The sequence below is a fragment of the Anser cygnoides genome, chromosome 23, assembly GCF_040182565.1.
Source record: "Anser cygnoides isolate HZ-2024a breed goose chromosome 23, Taihu_goose_T2T_genome, whole genome shotgun sequence".
Classification (NCBI taxonomy): domain Eukaryota; kingdom Metazoa; phylum Chordata; class Aves; order Anseriformes; family Anatidae; genus Anser; species Anser cygnoides.
The window spans coordinates 2,136,183-2,159,373 of NC_089895.1; the positions used below are offsets into that span (position 1 = coordinate 2,136,183).

Below are 23,191 nucleotides of genomic sequence, written 5' to 3' on the forward strand. Positions count from 1 at the left end.
ACGCTGAAACCATCCCATTTAATCATGAACAGCCTGCGCTACAGGGGATTAAATCTGATGCAAAATGTTCAGCACTGCCTTTTGGATATTCCACAAGGGTGTGGGTGTTCGACTTGTTTGTGGCTCTCTGGATATCCTGACAGTAGTAAGTAAGGAAATCAGCTTCCCTTATGCTTTCATCCTACAGCTTCCTATTTTTGGCATGACCGTCGTACTTTGCTCTTGACAATCCACGAGTTTTAAGATGATGCAACTAGAAAACAGACATTTCTGTTCTTCAAATCAGAATATCGACTTCCAAATGATAATGCCACCCCCCTCAGCCTTCCTCAGAGCCATAAGCAGAGAGAACAGTGAGCAGTATGGCCAGCGGGCACTTTAAAAAGCAGCAATGAACGCTTGCAGCTAATTCTTCCTCAAGTGCCTTTCAGATGCAGAGTCGGGCTGATAGTTTGTTGCCGTGCCCTCCCTGAACTCCTGCCCTACCAGCCTTGCTTCAGAGCTCGTGATTTTGGTTGTGCTCCTGAAGCCCACAATCACACAGACAAATGAACACAATGCAGGGGGAAGAAGCTGCATGACAGGCAAAGTCTCGTTAGTTTTCTTTCCGCGTTGCCCACGTATCTTCCAGAACTGAACAACAAGTGCTTCGATAACTAACTTGACGTTTATTTGCTACAAGCACACTTGCAACCGATGGCTGGCCCTGTGGTCAACGATAAATGACCACGACAGGCAGAGGACTCATCACAGGTTCAAGTATCAAACTGTTTAATACGTTTTCTCCCTATATCTGTGGCCAGATATTTAGTTTGGTTTTGGTATCAGGCATGAAGATGAATGTGTTCATCCATCCACAAACAGTTTTATATAAAAACATACGTGGGCTGTAACTCCAGTTAAACCAGAGTAGAAAAAGACACGATGGACTCCCCAGACCCTCAGGTAACCAATTCAGCAGACACAGGCTTCAGGAGATGAACAAAAAGAGCTTGCTGCCAGCACCCAGGAGCACCCTGTAACAAAGCTGTTCACAGACACATTTTCTCCACGAGCAGAAGTTGTTCAGAATTTCACTCAATGACAAATTCAGCTGCATCTGGTGGTCTCAAAACTTCTTCAAGCCAAATTTTAAAAAGCAGCAATACCGCTCTCATCGAGCTAGTTCTTTGTAGTAAGGCGTTTGCTTGTGGACAAATCGTCTGATCCGGTAGAGGAATCGTGTCCCTTTCCTACAGCCCCCACCAAAAGAGCTGACCGCGACGGGCAGGTCCCTGAGGGATCCCAAGACTTGCCCCCAACAGCCCCAGCCCAGCAGCGTGCCCAGCGCACGTCGGAATCTGGAAGCTCGGAGCCCTCCTCGGTGGCAGGACTGGGGAAGAGGAAGAGCCAGGCACCAGACCCAAAGCACTGCCCGGCCGCGCTGCCGCCGTGCCGCACCCAGCAGCAGCTGCGCGTCAACTGCCCGAGAAACCTGAAGGTAAGGGTTGCAGAAAGCTCGGGAAAGAGAGGAGAGGTTGGTATTAAACCAGCTGCTGCAGCAGGGAGAGGGAGGGCTCTGTGAACCAAAATCAGAAGCTGCGATCCCCCTGTTTCCCTTCCCGTGAGTCAATGAGGCCTTCCAGATCTGGAGGTGGGGAAGTGTTTATACGCAACGGCGCTTGTTTTAACCTAGAAAAAAACAAAGGTGTTCTCAGAAGGGGGTTTACCCTCGTGCCATATTCCTGCTAGGTTGCATTTTCTTGGGCTGAGCAGCAAAATAGGCCAGAAAAGGACCATTTAGGGAAAATGTGATGGAAGATCAATCCCATAGTTTTGGAACTGTGCATGGCAGGGGATATAAAGCTGTGCCCCTCTGGTCTGAGACTGGGGGAGAAGAGAGTGGATGCCAATTTGCTTTATGGAAGGAGGCAGAAATCAAACAGATTTATGTTTATCCTATGCCAAGTATCAGTTTTATTTTAAGCCAATTAAAAATACATCTAGAGGGGGCTTTTGAGGCTGGAGATGTGTGTGGGACACAAAACAAAAGCCTCTGTGGGTTGCTGGCTTGCAAAGCCTGGGATGAAGTTTCACAAAGTAATAAAGCTTTTAATACCCACTCTGTTTCTCCTGCTGTCTTTCACCTAGGGACTCAAATCATGTTTCTAATAGTAAGGAGGCCTCAAATACTCATCACCCTCAGCTTGCAGATAGGGAAACACTCCCGTCGATCGGAAAGTGCCCAAGCCGTGGCAGCAAACCTGCAGCAGGACGGGGAAGGAAGCCAGGTACCCTCAGCCTTTCGCCTTCCTGGTTAGCAGAGCCGAAGCGCGGATGCTGAGACACGCAGAGCTGGGCAGCCCGGTCCTGCAGCACACCTGGTCACCTGGAAACCAAAATCCAAATCAACCACTGCTGGAAAATATCTTTAATGTCCTAGTTTGGAGCCCCTCTCCACAATATGCTTCAAGATACCCGCAGAGCCACCTGCTTTCCCCAGAGTTATGTACCAGAAATACAGCCCCTAATGGGGAGAGCTGCTTCCCTCAAGAACAAAACCAGTTTGTGCAAGGAGGGGAAAGCCACCGCTTCCTCAAGAGCAACGATGATCCAGGCAGGAATCAGCCCTTTCTCATCTACGGGAGATGTCGTGGGCAGCTGCTCCGAAAGCTTTGATCCAGTGACACTCTCTGGGCCCTCAGAAGGGTCTGAAAAGTGCAGATTCAGTTCTGCCAGCTCTACTGATACTCCTTCGGGAAGAAATGGACAGTGCTTTCAGAGCGGTTTTCGTGCTGGCTGAACATCCCTGCCCATCACAAAGAGCTCCAACTCGCCTCCACACGGGCCAGCTAATGCGTGGGCTCGCTGACGGTCCTGCTGCCCCTCTCGTCCAGCCAGAGCAGCCCCGCAGCCACCCGCAGCCCGCACGGGGAGCCCAGCTGGTGCTGAGCACACAGCATCCACGTGTCATGGGGGGCACGGGCCCGAGAGATGCCTCTGTGCAGCTGGCGCTGGACAAACTGCACGAGGCAGCTGGCCTGCAGGGAGCAGGGGAAGGACTGGAGATTCGGCTGGGGGGAGAGAGAGAAAGAGAGAGAGAGAGAGATGTCTGCGCCAGCTCTAGAGGTTCAGTCTGTGCCTGCGCCCGCTGCCAGCTCCCCATCTCCACTTGTGTCAGTAGGCACAGAGCTCAAGCGTCCGGAATTCAGGCTGGTGCTGGCCGTGGGTGCCCAGGCCCAGTGGCCACCACCAGCTCCATCCTCCTCTTGCACAGTGTTTTCCTCTTCCTGAGTCTCGCTGCCTGCTTCCTGCTGCGATTTCTTGGCTACAGGGCAGAAAAGTCCGGCACCGCCCTTCTCCTCCAGCCGACACTCCTTGGTTTTAATGCCCACAGCTTTCAGGATCGTGTCCATTTGCTTCATGTAGTCCAGGTGGCCCTTGACCTACAAGCACACAAGGAGGAGTCTGGTTAGTGGGGAAGGTGCGGGGAACCCAGCTCGATTCCATCCTCTATCCCAAAAGCCGCCCCTCCCATGAGATTTGGTTTCAGCTCTGAAAAGCTGAAAGAGAGAGGTCTGAACAACGCAGTCCTCCATGGAAAAACCCTAATGTCGTGGCACACACTGCTCCTGGATTACTTTATCTCTGGGGGATGTATGTTTAAGTGCTTGGACGTTGCCAAGCGACAAAACTGGACTCTGGGTGCCACGAGGGTAAAAGCGGAGGTGATCTGCCTCAGTGGGAGACTCGCAGGCAGATGACTTGACTTAGTTCAGCTCCCTGTTCTCTGGTAAATCATATGTCCTCCCTGTGCCTTAGCTTTCTTGTACAAAATTATCTTATTTCAATTAAGATACGGTCATTAGATCAACAGCTACCAAGTGTGTAAAGGTTCCTGGCTGGAAGGTGCTGTGAGGCACTATTTAAATGTCCACTGATCTGTCCTTGTGGACACCATATAAAAGCGGGAGTCCAAGAGTTTTAAGTTCATAAACCGAATTAAAGTCAACAGTGCACTGTTGCAAAAAAAAAACAGACATTTGACTGTAGGGTGATTTCTACGATAAGATAAACCCTTCTGATGCAGCTCTTGGAATGTGTCCTTCAAGTCAGGGCACAGGAGGGAGAGAAAAAAAAAAAAAACAACCTCCTCAGCAGCGCTAATTATTGTTGTGTGTTAAAGGCTACCTGGCTGGAAGGGCAGAGCCTGCCTCCTCTGTTTCAGGTGTCCTGCTCAAGCCACGTGTCTGAGGTAACTACAGCCAAGATCCTTCTGCAGACCAGCCTGTAGGTCTCCCTTGCTGTTGTCCTTGCAGCCAAAACAGAAGGAATCACCGGATGGGGTTACAGGGGGTTTTCCGTGGAGGTGCTGAGCTGAGGTGACTGCGGTGGCACAGCCCTCGGCCTGCCGACTTCAGCAAAGATGACAGGCTGTGATTTGTATCCTAAGGTATTTTAACACCTTTGGTAAACTCTATTTCCAGCAGTTTAACTCCTTCCTGACCCAGCCAGAAAGCTGTCCCAGGCAACACCTCCTCTTATTTTGCCAAAGCTTGCCAGAAATTCGGGAATTTCCATACCCAGCACCACAGTGCCCGTTTCCCTGGGACGGGCTGTGCTCACACAGACGGTAAGAGCTCTTGGAAGAGCTCTGTGAAGAAACCCAGCCGTGGCCCCTCCGCTCCGGTCTGGTTAGTTAACCTGTGCTGTGCTGCTCACGGGGAGGTGTGCGTGAAAGGTCCTGCATAGTGAGGCGGGTCAATCCTGTCCGTGCCGGCACGGCTAACTTCACTGCAGCCCTGCCCGCTGCTGGCTGCTCCAAACTTGCTCCATCACCTCCACGCGAGCTCACTCCGTCTGCTCCTGATGCCTGGGCAGTCCCTTCCTCGCTCTGATTTCCAGCACACCTCTACCCAAAGGTGCTGCGAGCCTCCTTCTCTGCAAGGGCAAAATCCAGAGCTCTTGGCCCGTTGTGTGAAGCAGCTTGTGAGTGGTAACGTTTGGAGGCAGTTAGGACTTGGAGCAAAATAAAGGATTTAATCAGCACATTAGCAATGCAATATGCGACTTTAATCAGTCCAGATGGCTCAACGGGCTCTTGATGTTTTGAACAGATTAGTTCATTAAAATAACCACCGAAGGACTAACGGACTGGCTGTTAAGATGTGTACACTGTTCTCTGAAGAAGTGTGAACCTTTTACCGCCCCATAGGGGAGCTCGGTGCTAAAGAAGGAAATGAACACAGTGCTGGACAAGGTGGAGAGAAATGAGAACGCGATGGACTCACCGGAAGGGGTTGCTGAACCTCTTGGTTTGCTGTGTTCTGAAACCTTCCCAGCCATCACACTCCACCTGTCCTGGCCAGTGCTTGAGGATTTCTAAGAGGCTTGTTATGTTACCCACTCAGTCAGAGAGAACAAATTCCCTTTGTCACCCTAAGGACTCGATTTTCATAATTCCTTAGTATCCAGCAGCTTCCGCTAAAACAACTGGGGATTCCTCTTCCTTGAGCACCACGAACACTGAGAGGTGATGGGTATGGGCAGTGCTGAACAGCTGAGCCTTTCCTCACACAGCTGGAAGAGAAGCTGAGACCTCCCAGAAGGCTGCCCCTTACTGCAGATCTACTAATAGCACTAAATCCCCTCAAAGGAAACTCCCTTCTCTTTCCAGGAGAGTCCTAGGAAGGATTCCACACAGCTAGACACATGCAAGCACCAAGAAGCTCAATGGTACGTAGGACTCTTTCTCAGAAGTCTGCTACCCTGTGACACGAAGTCCTGGGCCATCACCAAAAGAGCAGCCAACAAAATTCCTTGCGACTTTCTGTGACACCATCTTGGTGGGAATATTCAGCACCTCCATCTCTCGAAGGCCTGCGTTCAGCTGCAGTCTGCGGGGCTGAGTGCTTCTGCTGGGTGGGCTGCGCTGGGGGAGGGATGGGAACTGCCAAGCCATTATAAGGGACAATAAAAACTTTAAAGAGAAATAAACGATAGTTTGAAACTTTGTCAGAGCAAAGTGCGGGAGGAACACCAAAACAAATGGAATGAAAACGCGCTCTTGTAACCAAAGCAAATATATTTATGCTTGTTACAAGGAAATGAAAACAGTGCGTTAGGTTTATCGGTGTGCTAAGGTGACTTCTGTCTTACATCTGATTTTATGGTTGCTTTGACTCACTGGAAGGCACAAGCCGACTGTTTATACCCCTAATTCTGCTGCAGGACTCCAGCACTGCACAGAAGGATCTCCAAAGGACTACAGCATTGCTCAGGTGGATCTCTCAATCAGCTGAAAGGAGCCATCACTCCAAACTGTCTGGAAAGGTTTTTAACATTACATCCACCCAGAAGTGTCCCAAATGTCCTTGCGCACCATCAGCTGTCTCTACAAAATTCACGTGGAGCTCATGTTGTTCGGTACAGTGACAGCCTCTGGTTAGTGGCACAAAAACACGGTTCAATTTACGGGCGCTCTGAAAACAAACCCCCGGGCCTGAAAGCAGCCCGCTGGTGGTCTCTGCGTCACGGCAAGGTGTGAGCTCAGATGCTGCTGTCTCCACTAGTGGGAGCAGTTCCACGTGGAGACGGACAGGTAGGTAGAAGTCTTTGCTCATTCCAGAGCCACCTGTTTTAAGATCCTGTCTAGCTGTCGTAAGAAACAGCTTCTCCATTGGCATCAAGCGACCAAGGCAAAGAGCGCGCACCTGCTCTGAAGCCTGGCACAGAGGACTCTCAAAGCTGCTTGCTTTGCAGGTCTGTGTGATCTGCAAGAGCTCAGCTGAAAGCCCCCTGGCCTTTCTGCTACCCGCAGGGAGAGATAAAGGTCAGGGCAGCTGGGCTCTGCTTCCCTCCTGCTCTCCTTGACAAACACCCAACGGATTCAAGAATTGCAGAGGAACAGCGAGGCATGCAGCACGAGCAGAGGGTTCACAGGTCCTCTGCGCAGAAGTGCAGGTCATTGATATGGCTGAGAATTTCAGCTCTTTGACTTGCTTTGAGCCTGCTACACTCAAAAAGCAACCTTATCATGCTGGAAAAAATACCCACGAGTTAACATTTCTCTCCAGAGCTTCCTCATTTCAGCAGTAAGCAATGCCCATGAATGGCATCACGTTTACAGGACTGCTTTCAGGTGGATACTATCTGTTGTAATATAAAACATGACTTTGCGTGGAGTGAAAAGGGTTAGCAGAGCAAGCTGCAGCTCCTGAAGCACAGACAATAATCACAGCTCGCTTTTCAGCAGGCCTTTCTTCCCACCGGTCTGTGTGCACATAATGAAATGCAACCTACCTCTGAGCGGCACATCTTGACGGAGCCAGCTCAGCAACGTTTGCTGCTGTCAGTTCAGCTGTTTGGTTTGCTCTCCACGTGGAACAGTGGCAGGGAATTTGTTGTTCACAAAAACAACAGCGGCAAAGACTGCCTGACTGCAGGACTCCCAGGCCGTGCCAGGTTATCAATCAGAATGCAGTCATCTTTGCCAAACCGGCAGGCGTCTCCGGTCAGAGTTTCTCCCACGTGTCAGCGTAAGCCTTAATTCAGAGCGCTGAGTATGCCTTGCCTGACGGAGGACTTTCAGTCTTGCAGAACATTTCCTCTCTGTTTTTCACAGTGTCTTCTGAAAGCTTACGGCAACGGCCTAACACTGCTCAGCCAGAGGAACGGGGCTGGACTTGGGCACGCACACAAAAGCCGGTAGGAGAGCAGATTTCCACTACGAGTACCAGCAGAACACGAAACAAACCGCGGAAGAGGCTGTGACTGAGCTAAGTTAAAACAGACTTAAAACTCCCCCGTTTTCATTCCCTGGAAGCAATGATTTCCTGAAGTGAGGACAGTGACAATTCCTCCTTCCCACTTAGAGGTATAAACAGCTTTCGCAATTCTGGTTTCCAGCAGAGGAGAAGCTAATCAAATTACATTTGAGGAAAACTTTATGGAGCTCAATTTATTTTGAAAAGACTGCCAATGTCATTTACACTATTCCCCATTAATGGTTCTATTTCTGCTCTGAATAACTGATGGAATAAAGATTGGAACATGATTCAGCCACAGCTAACAGGCCTTCCTTCTAAATCATCCCTTTGCACAATCACAATTCTTGTGAATCGAATACAATGACCTGCCTGGGAAAAGTTCTTTAATTACAGTGACATTTCTCGAGCAAGACAGTAATTTTTACACACAGTCAGCTGGGACATTACCCTCAGACAGGGCTCAGGCCAACTGCACAGCAATGAAATAACTTTTACCAATTATTTTTTCCTTCAAACTTTGAAATGTTCTGTGTTGACCATTCTGAGTAAACGCTACTTTTTTGCCTGGGGTCGTGCACTGCAGAAAACTCAGCCAGCTTTATTCTCAATTCACCTCTGCCAATTCCAGGAGGATTGCATGGAGAGGAGAAAGAGAATATAACAAGAAAATGGAGGAACTAAATGGGGGAAATAAGTTTTAGATGGCTGAAGCCCTGCGGGGTTGAGTTGGGAAAAGCTGTACATCAGAGAGGACCGACAGGACATTAGTTAGAGGGAGCTCTGTAAATTGAGAACTAATAAGATAGCTCTTGAAAAAGTTTCAAGGGAAAGGTACCTCCACCAATGTCCTTCTGCTGACAGGCAGTGCACTCCACACACCAAGCCATCGAGCCAAAGGTAGCGGCTGCTTGCATACATTTTGCAAGTGTTGCTGTGGATTATTTCTTTTGGAGTTGCTGTGGATTCTTTCTTTTTGCTGGTGCTCTCACTGACGACTGCCAGAAGTGGAATCAGTTCTTTTTTCTTTGGCTGCGAGGTTTGTGTGTGAACATTCCCAGTCCTTCCAGCCGTATCGAAGTTGCAAAACATGCCACTTGCTTTCAGGGTGGCATAGTCAAATACTTATCTCTCTGTGCTAAGTCAAGTAGAAATTATTTAAATTAGATGGTGTAAGGAATGTCTTAAAAGGCCTGGAATATACTGTGCAGATAATTATAGCAAGGAAATAGTTTGAACAGAATATCTTAGACCTCAGAGGAAAAAAGATGCCCAAAATAAAGACTAGATTGATGTATCAAATTGGAGTGTTTGGGGGACCCAGATTCCTGACATTATAAACTCCAGCAGCCCAGTAGTGATCCAAACTATCTGCTGTATTGATCAGGTCAGGATTATGGAGAATGTTTAGAAGAGTCCCGCTTCCACAAATGAAGACACTGAGATGAGATTCAGTCTCCATAATGCAATGATAAAACAGCATCTGCCTGCAGCAGGGGAAGACTCCTCCTCTGTAACACTGACAGGGACTGATCACCCATCCTCTCCCCTTCTTGCTCCAAGAATACACAAGATCTGGCAGCCAAAACGTTACCATCTTTGCAGCTTTCAAAACAGATTTTCAGCTCAACTCCATGAAACAAGATCAGTTTTTACCAGCTGAGCCCTGGGATGCAGAGCAGACTTGAGCATTCTCCGAGTGGCATCCCCAGGTCCTCTTCGTCCCTACTTAAGTGCCTGCAGCACCGGGACCGTCCCCTACAAACCTCAGACCAGGAAATCAAATCACAACTCGCACTTGAACGTACTGGAAATGAACAGGGAACCGTCTAGTTCGGACGAGCTGGGACGAGTTCTCCTCACTGCTGGGCTGCAGCAACAGCCACTACACGGCTCCTTTTCTGCAGCTCCTGCTCTTCACCTCCGTCACAGACTGTGCTCAGGAAGATTCGTCATTTCTGAGACTTGTGCTGATACCAAACACTCACTCTGGGGCAATGGATCACATCTCCCTCTACTCCCCTTTTGCTGAAGGAAATTATAAGACAGAAATGAGTGCATGTAGTGAAAGGAGATGATATGGTGGCTGGCAGTGTGGTAACAGCTTTCGGGATACGGACTAGGTTATGAGGACACAAATCTCCTTACATCAGCTCCCACTTCTGCACTCCCAGAAATCAAACTGCCCTCTGCGTATTAACAAGTACTTCACTGAGAGCCGGGCTATATGAACATCATCCTTCTGATGCAGATTACAGCCTCTTTCCCTCGCTGTCTCCACTTGCAGTCTGCACCAGACCGACACTTTGGGAAGCTGGTTTCAGGCTGTCCATGCAAACACCAGCAGGTAGGACATACGCAGCTATCCCCGTCTTCACCCCTCAGGGCTCTTCCCCAAAAAATCCACCACCAAACAAACTACGTGACCATTTAGACAGTGGTAAGCTTCACGGTATTTCAGCTAGATTATGAATACCAATCATACGTGCTGCTGTAATTGCAAGATCTCCAACACAATTGCTGGAACTGTGCTGCTACAGCAGAAAACCTCGCGTACACGCTGTGCCAGCCAAGTCGGTCTTCTCCTCGATTAACAGTTATAATTGGCTGTTGATACAGAATTTTCTTTCCACGTTAGCTGAAGAGGTTAGAAATGAAGCTCAAAACTGAACACAAAATTTATACCGAATTATCATTCGTGTTCCAACATAAGACATGAAATAGAAAGATAAATTCTCTCCTCAGTTCACCTCACTGTGCTTTGTATAGCAACTCTTGCAGAACCAAACATTATTAACAATACTTAGGGAAAACTCCCACTGCTTCTGCTGGCAGTTCTGTTCACGTAACGGCTGCGTGATTGGGACGGCTGCTGGCAAAGTCCGCACCTTACAAACCTGTTAACTGCAAACCCGTCAGGAATGGAGCCTGCACTGCCTGGCTTTATGGGAACGGTCCCATTTTCAACCTCAAGGTGCTCTAATGTGTAAAGTGTAAGAGAAGAATCTGTAAATGACGGCAAGTGATGCGAGTTGTGCTGCACGGAGGAAAGCTGTAACAGTGTGAAAACTTTGCTGATTACTCAAATGGGGCAGCAAATTACCTACACTGAATTGTATGAGATGTATGTGTAAACAGCTTCTGAATCTTTCTAACAGGTGGCACTTGGTAAACCAAGCTTTTCTCAAGGCAGTGGGTGCAGTCCCAGACACGGAGCTTTGTCCACGGTAGTCAGAGTCCAAACACTGCACTCACTCAAAGAGATATTGTGGAAACCCTCTGCAAAATGATACCCACGTGTTCCAGGCACAATGGAGGAAATGAGAAAATTCCTCCTATAAATCTGCGGTGAGGCCACATTGTTACGGCACCACGCAGCTTCTCCGTGGCAGTGCGTATGTGAATTTTGGCACCAGATTTATGAAATAAAGGCTGAAGGACTGCTATAAAATGGTTCTGCTTGCCTTTTAGAAGCAGCTAAATATCCCCTGCCTTCCAAGGAGTATATTAAGATCAAGCAATGCATCTGTGCTGAAGCAAGGAGTGACACCAGCCTTCGAATTTTTGTCTGTCACAAAGGGAAAATAAACTGCAAGTTATTAATGGGTCCATTTGCACTTGTTTTGGAGAAAGCTTATTCAGTTCCTTCCTCCGTTCTAACGTATTGACATTGCCAGCACACTCTGCTTGAATCCCAAAGAGAAAAATGGATTTAATATGTATTTAATGCGTGATTATCAGAGCTCCCAAATGGGAACAGCAAGAAGGATCACAGAAAACTAAGCCACCGACAACTCCAGGGTTGCAGGGACATATAAAGAGGAAGAAGCTTTTCCTTCCCAGCGCACACCAAAAAATACAGGAACACACCCCTTATAGCTTAGCAAACCAGTAGATTTGTTTCCATAAAGGCTTGCATGCCCTCAGGGAAGACATCATCATCAACCCTGGCCGCCAAAGAACTGCATCAGCAGTGAATGACCACAGCACTTCCCCTGTTGCCAGCTGACAAGGGGATGAGAAGAAAAGAAGCATTTACATCTTTGGGACACTGAACAGGTTGAAAAGAAAACCCGAGCTGGTTCCTTGGGAGGCGCTAAGGCCTCCTTTCAGGTTCTGGTTTCTATTCTGTTCCTTTCCTCCTCCCACCTCATTACCTGGCAATTTACCTTTCATTGATACTTGGAGGAAACTTCCAAGCAAAGGGACACAAGAAGAGAACTCTTCTACACAGAACAGCTGGGCGTACCGGAGGTGCTTCATAAACCGAACGGCTTTCCTTTGCACAAGTCCTTGCAGAACACTCTCACATTCTCCCTTCCCTGCTCAGAGCCCACCACTTCTCTCCTGAAGCAGCAAAGAAATCAGTTTGACATTAAATGATACTCTGGATTTTTTTTTCAGGGGAAATCAGTTCCCCTCATCACCAAAGAGGACTGGATTTGTCTGCTTTTCTGCACGCAGCTGTTCGAGAACACTCTCCAGCCTCCTCTGAGCCACTGCCTAACGCTGAACTCTGCTCCTTGCTGTTGCTCTTCTGATCCTGTTAATTCCTGTCACCAGGGGAGGTGGCGCTGCTCATTTGAAACAAGTGGAACGATATAATGAGACAGAGGCAACCTGCTGCATTTCGAACTCCCCAGGATTTTTAATTAATCCGCATTTTGTAACCACAATTAATTCTTTCTTTCAAATACTGGGAATACTAGAAATAAAAACCAGTTTAAAGTATATTTTTTGGGAAAAGACTATATTACAGATGTGCCAAATCAGATGGATTTCACAAAATTCAGACTTATCATCTGCTTCTGGTGTGTATGTACCCGGCTGGCTGAAGACCAGACTGTGTGGAGTCAGTTTGCATTCCCTGATAACAGGAATACTCAGCTTCTCTTCTGAGAGTGCTTTTGGAAAGAGAGATCAGTTATTCTTGTTTTTTTTTGTTTGTTTGTTTGTTTGTTTTTTAATTGTTGTCACAAAGAGAGCTACTCCAGTGTCCAGTTACAGCAGCAAAGAAAAGAACAGGCAGAAAGCTTTTGAGGTAGCTCACATTTAAGAAGCAAAAGTGTGCTGGGTATGTATGATACCGATTACTCTAAAAATGAGCTCTGCTCTTCTCCTTCCACTGTGCTGAGATGCTTCAGGAGAACACGGCTGTGAAATACAGCAGCATGTTTTGCTGCTATGCACCATCACAGCAACTGCTCAAGAGATAAAAAAAAGTGCTTGTCTTCGGTCTGTGAGTCGTATAAAACCCAGAGCTGGCTTGCCACGTGTTTCTGGAGGGGTTTACTCTCAGGCGGTGTTTTTGTGTTGCCTTTGTAGGAATTTATGAGCACCAGCATCAGGTAGGCAGCTGCCATCCGGACCACGTGTGGATGAAAATTACAAACAAGAGAACTGAGCTGCCAGCACGCTCCCTACCAGTTTTCCAGCCGTGCATTCCTACTTCCCCCAAGCTTGCAGGTTCATCCCTGGTTCCTGCTGCAGTAAAACTGCCCAGAGAAACGTAAGCACCCATTCTTGACTTGTGAGCCTCTGTGGAAATACTCCACCTGAAGCGATGACTCTGAGCATTTCTGCAACATTCAAATGTTAATGCAAAATGTAATCCACAACATCCCACTTGAACAAACAGCAATCTAATACACTACAGCTCAATTACTTCCTCGGTCTTTGTAACAGGTGCTGTCAAATAAATCTACTGAATAAATCAGTCCCATTGTAACCACCAGGAAAGCTTTCATAACTGCATTTGCTGAGTGGGAGGACATTTTTCTCTCAGTTTTTTCTTACTGACAGTCAGATAAAAAACATGCTAATCAAGAGAGACGTGCAATAAATGCCTTGGAAGTGAACTCCTGTTTATACTGAGGTCTCTTAGCCCACCGCTCATTCGAAGGCTCTGATGCTACCACAGCAAAGAGAACCGAGCCCTTTGGGTCCTGTCCATTTTTCACCATGGATGAACTGCAAGGTGTCGAAAATACTGAAGCTGTTTGTATAATATTTTCACACTCAGCACTTTTGCATTATCTGTGCTTTATATTCCTAGCACTGCTTGTTATTTCTCATCCCTGGCTGAGTTTCAGTGGGACCCGAAGGGCTCCATCCCCGCAGATGTCCCTGCTGGAGGTCCCAGCAGATGAGTGGCTGTGCGCCTCCTCTTTGCAGGCGCAGCCAGGTCCTCTGCAGAGTCCCAAGGTGGTCTGTGAGGGCTGGTGACAGATACAGCAATGAAGGAATGACAGATAAGCTCATCCCGGTGCCTTCCCATCGTGTCGAGAAGCAGGTAGTTAAGTCTCATCATTATTGTTCTTCAAAAGCAGCAAGAGCTTAATTGAAAAGCAATCCTGTTTTTTCAGATGCTTAATTTCCACTGAAGTTGAGAATCAGCTGTAGTTTTCTGGTGATGTCAGGATGCAGCAGAGACCTCTGCAATCCCTTCAACAAGCCAAATCTCAATGAGAAACTCGTACAGGGACATGGTAAAGCAATGGGTTCCGCTGGGGTACCCCATAGCAGCAGGCACTCACAGGGTAATACTTTTTTTCAAGCAACACCAAGCACCTGAGTCTCTGCATCACTTCAGGACCCTTTTACCGAATCAGATGCACGTTTTGGGTTCCAAAACTTTCCAAATAAGCCATTTAAACTCAAGGAAACTCCGAATGTTTTTATGGAATTTAGAAAAAGTCAAAAACAGGCTTTACTGGAAAGTTTAACCCTACAGGGGCCTTTTAATACTCTGTACTTGAGACATTACAGTCCGTTTCTCTGAATCATTCACCAGAATGACAAGTCTACTGCAAGGCAGGTATCTAATCTACCTGTGAAAGAAGTATATATATTACATCGCATATATGATGATCCCCCTCCCATTATCTATATTTTGTAGAAAAGGCAGTGGGATGTTCTCTGACAGGCAGGATACTGGGCTTGATGGATATTGGTCTGAGTTACTGTAGATGTTCTTATGTTTTGTCTCCTTTACCAGAAAAGAGTTTTTTTTCAGTAAAGGGTCTCGTATTCTTCAGCAACTGTTTTATCAAACATATCTGTCTATATTTCTGTTATGCTGCTGCACTGTATTTGCAGTAAAATCCATTTTTGCTTTCTTGCCACTGTTTATGTAGTGCCCCTGAGTATTTCCTTCTCCCTTCTTGCTCTCCCTTTTTACTTTTAAAATGTTCATCAGAATGCACTGCATTTCTTTTCACAAAGCTCCGTGCTCTGGAAAATGGAACAAGAGAATGACAACTACTTAATATAGGTGTTCCCCGCCGCAGACGTTGCTTTTTTCTTTTCCCGGTGCTTTGCAGTAAGATTAAACAAGGGGAAGTGTCAGCTCTTTCTGAAATGAGAACAGTCTGTTGGCATCATGCAGCACGAACACAGATGCACAACACAAGATAAGTAGATAGCAGCTCTGCAACCATTATTCTTTTAGCTGAAATGTAAATACTTTTCCAGGGTCAGACCTGCAGGACTTCGGGGGGGGGGGGGTGTTCCAAGTTCAGGAAGCAGCATGTCAACAGTAAGAGGGTCTCTGAAGAGAATTCAGAGAGAAGAAGGTAACGTGGACTAACCTAACAGGGAATGTCACCCTACTGTCATCACCATTTGAATTCTTCTGCCATTTTTCTTTTAATGCCATCAACAGAAGTTGGCTTGCAAGCCATGACAACTCCAGGGACAGTGAAAAGATGATTGCGGAAGCCCGCAGAAATGCTAACCAAGGAAATCCAGTAAAATGCAAAGATACAGGCACAGCTACAGTGCTGGACCACATTTAAAGACCCTCTACTACATCACTTCCTTTTGGGAAGTCTGTATTTTGGTCTGTGAAGTCTGTATTTTATCGGTACAGCATTAAGCCCTGTGTTTTCTGGCAAGGGCTGTACATAGCTCAGTTATAATGAATGAAATGAGCTGGTAACAGTTGGGTATTTATAGGCTCAGCAGGCTGATGCTCCAAAAAATCTGAAAGCATTTCAAAGTGCCTTTGGCTCCAGAGCAACATTGACAGTCCTACCAGCCTGTGGGGACATTCAGGAAGGGTCACAGCAGGAAGAATGACCATGGAAGTACCCTAAGCTTTCTGCTGAGCGTCTTCCAGGCCAGTTTGCAGAGAGTGAAAAATAAACTGAATCATTAAGATATGGAAAAACAAGACTGCACATCCAAGATTCTTGTGAATATGAATACAGAAGCCAGGTTCTGCATGATTTGCTCTCCAGGAGCTCACTCATGAGTAATGATGAGGCACTGAGCTCACTGGTTTGCTTAAGATAATCGAGTTGAATATTGCTAATCATTAAAGACACCAGATAGCTTTGAGGAAGCTAAGTGTCTATCACGCATACAGGTGAAACAGGTGAAACGCTTCCTGCTTCCTGAAAACCTACGCTCCAAAACCCGGCAGCCCCGCAACCTAGCAAAGCAGCCACTGATACCACAGAGCCCTGTGCCTACAGGCAGGTTCCTGCACCACAGTGTCAATGTGGCCCAGGGGACCAAGGTACGAGGGCTATGAACCTGCCCCCGCATGAACTCCAACGGCACTGAAGGCGCCACCCAGATAAGACTGCAGGTTTCACCCGCTCTGCGGTCATGTGTTTGCGTTACACGTTTCCCAGCTGCCGATCCTACCTACCTGCCAACCCAAGACAGCAAGGCCTCTTTTTTGGAGAATAATGATCTTTTCCGTCTCCGCTATGAAATATCTCAGAACAAAAAAAAGAGAATCCAACAGCAAAGGCGAATTCTAGCTAGTTACGGTGCTGTAAGCGAAGGACAGATGGAAAAACTGAGACTAAACCATGTTCTACTTACTACAGACGAGAGGTCCATGTTTACCATCCTCCTGTCGTCTAAGTCGACTGGCTGGAGGCCGGCAACATTGAGCTGGACGGAGGAGGTTCTGTACACAAAGCCCAGCAGCCAGTCCCCCCTAGGAGCGGAGCAGAAGAAGAGCATGAATAAATGCTGGTGCTAAACCCGACACAACACATGCTCGCTCAGAGCATGGGGAGAACAGAGGGGAGAACACAGATTCCTGGGACATAACAATGTAAATCTTAGTTTAATCCTGATGCACGGCGGTAGTTTCATGACATTCGGTGGGTTTATGAACCTGACCCTTCTATTTATTTCTGTACCAGCCTGGAGACTGCAATACATTCACCTGTTTTATCTTTTTAATAGGTAGAAGTTCTCCAGCCTGTAGAGAGCTGTGAACGTGGTGAGGTCTACGATGCCAATATTGCTGACAGAAATGTCAACAATGAAGCCCCTCGGAGTGCTCCTGATTTATAGGTACTGTACAAATCCATAGCTTCAATGACAAAACTAGAGGAGTCTGTGCCCACTGTAAAGCACTGCCGTAAATCATTGGGACAGTCGCAGGGTAGACTCCAGCATGACGAGAGGAGGTGATGCATCCTTTGGAAATCCTAAATCTGTTCTCCTGTGCAGAACAGCCTAAAACCCAGACACTTAAATACCTCCACAGTCTGCAGAGCAGATTTAAGCTGGATGTGGGTAGTATGTGTACTCTGTGATGGCAGCAGATGAAATGCACCCGCACAAGAGACTGTTTCTGGCTGCTCTTGTTCACTCCAGAATGGTCTGCGCTAAAACGTGTAGGTCAATTTTGCACAGAGCTCTGAAAAATCCCTGCGACACATCCACACTGCATCAGTCACTTTTTGATCCATTACCCCACTGCTACTGAGGCACGGGTTCCTTGAAAAGCTCGCTGAGTCTTAACTACTAGTTTAGTTAAGGTTTTCCCCTAGGAATTTGTAATCCTGCTGCAAAATTGAGTGTGACAACCCTGACAGCTGGCTTTCACTCCCCAGGTACTTTCAGATTTCAAAGCTGAAGGAGATGAACTACAGTGGACTCGAGCTCAACAAATTGTGCCCAGATCTGATCTTGCAGGAGGATTATTTAATGTAATTCATCTGACCTAAATACAGTTACTCCTGAAGTGACAGAACGAGGACAAAATTTATATAAGCAAGAGACAGGAGAATGAGATGGAGGTGGGGCTTTACCAAGAAAGGTTTGTAGAATCCCCCTCTCGTATCTAAAATCCTCACACAAACTCTGTCTCGGTTACCTCCTCTAGCTGCCCCTCATGCTGAGGATCTTTCAAATTCAGCAGTTGAGGGCAAAGCAGAGAACTAACGTGGAATTTTTCCTGGCAGTCTCCTCACCTGCTTTCTTCCTATTTGTGAGCAGCAAGCTGCGTTTTCTGCAGCATTTTTTTCATTCAACATTCAAGCCAGGGGCTAGCCAAAGCAAAGAGACTAACCAAACCGCTGCACGTGCAAAGGCACAAGTACACACGCTGTATTATTCCAGCAGCACGTACAGGCTTTGAAACTATAACAAGACAATTTCTTTTATATTTTAGAAAATGTAGAACATGGAGCTTTTTGCACTGAAATTGATACTTGTGTAACACAGGGAGGAGCAATATTCCCCAGGGCAAATTCAGTTATATGCAACAGTTGCTATCATTTATGGTTTCTTAGAGGAACAGAGAAGCATTCCTAAATCCCAGTCACTAACAGACAGGAGGCAGCAATTGCTTTTTCCCTGTGTCACGTGAAGAAAGACTGTAACTGGTGTGCACATCCAGCACCCATAATAACTCCTGTATTCCAAAAAAGACAAAAGCAACATTATTCAGATGTTTCAGCAACATTATTCAGATGTTTCATTATTTCAGATGGGATTAATGATTTTTTTTTGAATGCTTCTAAATCCTTTTATTTAATTCTTCCTTGTAAATTAATACACTATTTCAGATGCACAGTAACACAGTAATTTCTCATCTTATACACGTGTAAGACATACGTATGTGTGTATGGAAAGTACCAACAGCATTTGCAACTGTCCTTGATCTCTGGGTTTGTGGCTTTATAAGCTGTTTTTACTCACAGTTACATGTTCTTTGCTAATCTTCTTGCCTGGTTATTTCTCAATTTATTTTCCCATGCTCTTGGTCTTCCCTGCTTCATTCCTTCCTTTTCATTTCCCTCTTCTAACTGGGCTGGTAAGCAATGTTCTTGTCACAATTCTCTTCCAATCCAGCCATTAGGTTTGGTACTGTCACTTGAATTAATAGCTTTTGCGCGATTGCTTCAGCTGCTTCTGGCCTCTGAAATTCCCTCTTCTCAGCCAGCAGCTCTCACAGCTCTGCAGAGCAGTTGTCTGCACAGTTTTAAAAGGCTGACTTTTCAAGGTAACCTTTCTATTCTTTCACATCTGTAGTAAATTTGCAATGGCTATTCTAGTTGTACCTCCTTTGTAAGTAAAATATCTTGCTCATGTGGGCTATCTTGACCAGAAACTGAGTCTAGATAGAAAAACTCAAAACTCTTCCGTTTGCTCGAGCTCCTTCCCTTGCACAGCAATTTTCACATCTTGTTCTCCATGAGCACCACCTAATGAATTGTACCTAAAACTTTAACAGATTTCAATTCACTTTCTTTATTTTTAACTGTCAGTGAACTTACCGGCTGCATTTGTAGACCCTTACATAAAGGTGAGATTTAAGGGGGCAACAGAATACGTCAAATTATTCACACAAACACATTGACCCAGCTTCAAACTGCCACAGCGATATAATGCTGCCACAGCATGAACAGGACCTACATCTCAATAACCAGTATAACTGTGCAGCACAAAGTCAAAAGCTGGATACAAAACAGCCTCGAACTGTCTCCTGAAGGCTGTCATCTCCAATTAATCTGACAGAGAGACCTCTGGAGGGAAGAGACTGGCACCGTTGTCTCTGGCACTACCGAATCAATGCACTCACCAGCTGAACAAACATTCACTTACAGAATGTTTAAAAGGGATAAATGCACAAAACCATTTCAAAGTGACACTAGCATAAGGAAGCAGGGGACTGCGCACGTACTGACCTGCAGTAACCATTTATGATCCTGCCCGACACCACTTTTGTGAGAGCTTTCCAGTACTTGGCTTCACCTTCCACTGGAGCTCCCAGTAAGACCACATCTTCAATGATCCCCTGGGAGTCTATCAAGGCGAAAACAGAACAGGTCAGATTTAGAAGATGGATCAGAGAATACACTTTACACATACATGAAGGAATGGTATATTCAGAACTGCACTACAGAAAAACCACCATTTCTTTGGTTTAAAGACAGAAGCAATGAAAAGGAAGATCTTAAGCAACTTTTTAGCTAAGCATTAAGTGTCTGCAGTTCCAGCTGTAATCAGTAAACGTGAAAATTAGAGACCCTGAGACAGTGAAAGGAACTGGGCTGATGGCAAGAGGGAGAAGTGGGCTGGCCTCTGTCCAGACAGAGGTAGTTCAAGCAGCAAATATGGAAAGTTGCTTCCACCGAGCTATTGATCTGGGTTTGTGTAAAGCTGAACTATCACATTTTGAAATTGGTGAAAGGGACTGACATTCTACATAATGAGAGTACGTTATAAATGAAGCACAATAAACTCTTCCCACAGCCAGTCCTTAGAGCTGAGTGCATGAAAAACATCACCTGTACTTGCAACAGAAACTCCCCCAAATTCCTAATGTTGGATGATCTACCAAACTGGTTTGATTTTCTTGAAGAATACTTTAACCCTAATACCCAGGGCACAATTTGCTGAAAAGGTACGTTGACTTGCAAGCATAATAAATCTTCCTCTCCTATCAGACAGCTGCGGCTGGGAAATTTCAGTAGAAATGACTGAATGAAAAATATTGGGCAGCTCTGCTACAGACCTGAATTAAAATTTAAATATTAATGAGCTCCTACACGGCAACTCCTGTCATCTCAGGACAACAAGAGACAGTCTCAGTCTAGCTGCCATTCAGACGGTACGTGGGGCTTAGGTCTTTTGTAGTTACACTTATGTGTAGATATGGATTTAAAGACAGGGAAAGAAACTCCTAAACAATATTTGTTATATATATATATATATTAATAACCCTTCTTTGTAAAGATACATCAAGCACCTGGTGCCATAGCAGTTAAATGAAACTCACAGCACTACAGTCTCCAGGATCTCACGCACATGCCATGCCAAATCAAAACTCTCCAGCTGTGGGAGACCTGCATTGACAAGGTGTGAGCTGAACCATTTTCGGGCTGGTGACTGCGGTTTGCAAAATAATATGCTGGAATTTATGGGGAAGGGAAAGTGAGAGTGTACCACGTCAAGCTATGATGGAGAGGTGGTGCCTGGCTAGCCTTTTTAAATGGAGATCAGTTGGTTTCTTTTCCCTAATAGCAGTAAAGACATAGCACTCACTGCACTGCCTGCCTCTTTCTCTGTGCAATGTAAATCCCAGCACCTGACAGCAATCCAAAAGAGCTCTTGTGGTATTATTTCTTATTGCAAAGCAAATTTTGCACAAATCGAGAAAACAGCAGAGAGCTAATCAGTTTTGTTAGTGCAATCTGTGAGCAATAAAGTCCTGTTTCTGTAATTACGTGCAACAAAAAAGAAGCCCAGAGCCTTGCAAACAGGGAGCTTGTTCCAACCAATGTACCAAATTCCATGGCCACAGTGTGAGCCAACTATATAAACGAATAGCTAATTCATCAGGATCCCGAACATTTGGGCAAGGTATTGGAAGCTTTTGTTTCTCCAGTCCTGCGTACAGCTAATTTCTTGCTCAGACCAAAAAATGTTCAGCCTTAGCTGAAAAATACCCATTTTCTTTGAATTTTGCCGGAGGGGGACAGAAATCTGACAACAGATCACTAGCCTACATAGTTACAGGCACGCTAGATAAATTAAATGTATTTCACAGTTTGCAAATCTTTATACTGATGAGGAAAAACAAAGTCTGCTTAAGCAGGAAAACGAAAAAAAAAGCAATTACCGATGGGCAAAAATTACTGACTCATATTTGTCCAGAAAAGTTGTGGAAGATCCAAGCTACCCCAGAGGCTATAAACAGTCTTCAGGAGCTGGGCTTTCCTGTGCCTTTAGGGTACAAAGCACTGGGCAACGAGGAAAGCATCTCATCAAGTTAGTCCTCACTGGAAAGAGAGCAAGAGTGGAACTGGGCCTCTCCCTGGGCATTGGATCCAGTGCCAAGAAAAGTGTTTGATGGCAGAGTTTGGCAGCAGTAACGCTGATATCTAACCACAGCAGAAGACAATAACCTAGTGGCATTATTAAACAAATATATAATGTGTGACACCTCACTTAAGCACAGTTTGGCTTCAAGTTTCTCCATTCCTGCTTCTAAGAGGCATTATCAGTTTTCATTAATTTACACTTCTTATTTCCTAAAATGCACAGGGGTCACAATGAACAAATCCAACCAATGACCTTCCCCTGCAGCAATGTGTCTCTGACAGGGGTCATTACTGCATCTTGTACGATTTTCTGGAACCTACTAAGCTCTGGCTTCCAAAGTCAGTTGTGATAAAGGATCCCGAAGGTCATTTAGTTGCATTGCAGAAGAGCATATTCTTTTAACAAACTTGGAATTTCTGCCATGGTGTTTCACTGAATAATCCACGATTAGTTGTTTGTCCTCAGAAATGCCACTGCTATCTGGACACGTAAGGCCTGCGTGGCTAAGCCTTGTCTTTCTTTTGTAGGGGACATCCGAGTCCAAACCCATATCGGTCTCAGATGTTCCAAGTCTCAGCTTTATTCCTTCTGTGGCTCACACCAAAATGTGCATGTGAAGAAAGCCTTGGCAAAGTGCACTGAACATGCTGCTTTTCATCTCACATACAGCTCAGCTTTCATAATTCAATTAAGGAACTGAAAAAATAGCGTACAGTGGGGAGCTGCTATGACACACAATTAACAACGCTTAGATTGCTCAGCAGCCAAGCTTAAAGACCCCATCCGATTTCCTTTCAAGTGTTCATCAGCTTTGGCCCCACGTTATTAGAGTGAGAGACAACAGACCATGAAAGAAAAGCCTGAAAGTATCTCAGCCCCTGCCATTCTTAAGACACAAAAGGAGTAGGTCTAGGGCCAGACTAGGATCTGGGTTCTGCCTTCAGTGTAATTCCATTAGGATCGTTCTGGATTTGATTTGATTTATTCTGAGAACAGAATTCCTGTACTTGAGGACTTCCACCTTAAACCAGAAGTTAAGTTCTGGTATACAGCTGTCAACAGAAACAGTGCTGACCTTCTCTGTCCTCACTTGACTTTATTCCCACCTTCCTGGACTTTACTGAACTTTTTTTTTCATAAAGCTCCTTATTTATTAGACTTTCTGTGAGGGTGAATAGTTAATGAATTAAATGAGCTACGCAGGGGGGAAGGCGGGCTGCACATGCACACTCACTACTGACTCAACTCCAAGACGCAATTTACTTCAACTGCTCATAATGATTTTATTCTTTTTCTAAATTAAAAATAGAATCTATTAATAAACAGGACCACAACGGGTAATAAATTGACAGATGGTTTTATAC

The 23,191-nt window shown here is 45.9% G+C and overlaps 1 protein-coding gene across 11 annotated transcripts in view; it reads right to left on the minus strand.

Annotated features, from left to right (window-relative positions):
* Positions 1 to 648: 648 nt before the first annotated feature.
* Positions 649 to 23,191, minus strand: part of TMCO4 (transmembrane and coiled-coil domains 4) — a 47,586-nt gene continuing 25,043 nt past the window's right edge. For 5 of the 11 annotated variants that reach the window (XM_066982322.1, XM_048067285.2, XM_048067286.2 and 2 more), the window contains 3 exons: positions 19,688 to 19,805; positions 16,581 to 16,698; positions 2,241 to 3,425 (listed from right to left, as the gene is read on the minus strand). In XM_066982322.1, the coding sequence (XP_066838423.1) occupies positions 3,111 to 3,425; positions 16,581 to 16,698; positions 19,688 to 19,805 (551 nt within the window). In that variant the 3' untranslated portion in view covers positions 2,241 to 3,110. Of the gene's footprint in view, positions 1,672 to 2,240; positions 3,426 to 11,914; positions 12,093 to 16,580; positions 16,699 to 19,687; positions 19,806 to 23,191 lie in introns of those variants that run through there. The other 6 variants (XR_010826432.1, XR_010826433.1, XM_066982324.1 and 3 more) reach the window with 6 other exon arrangements.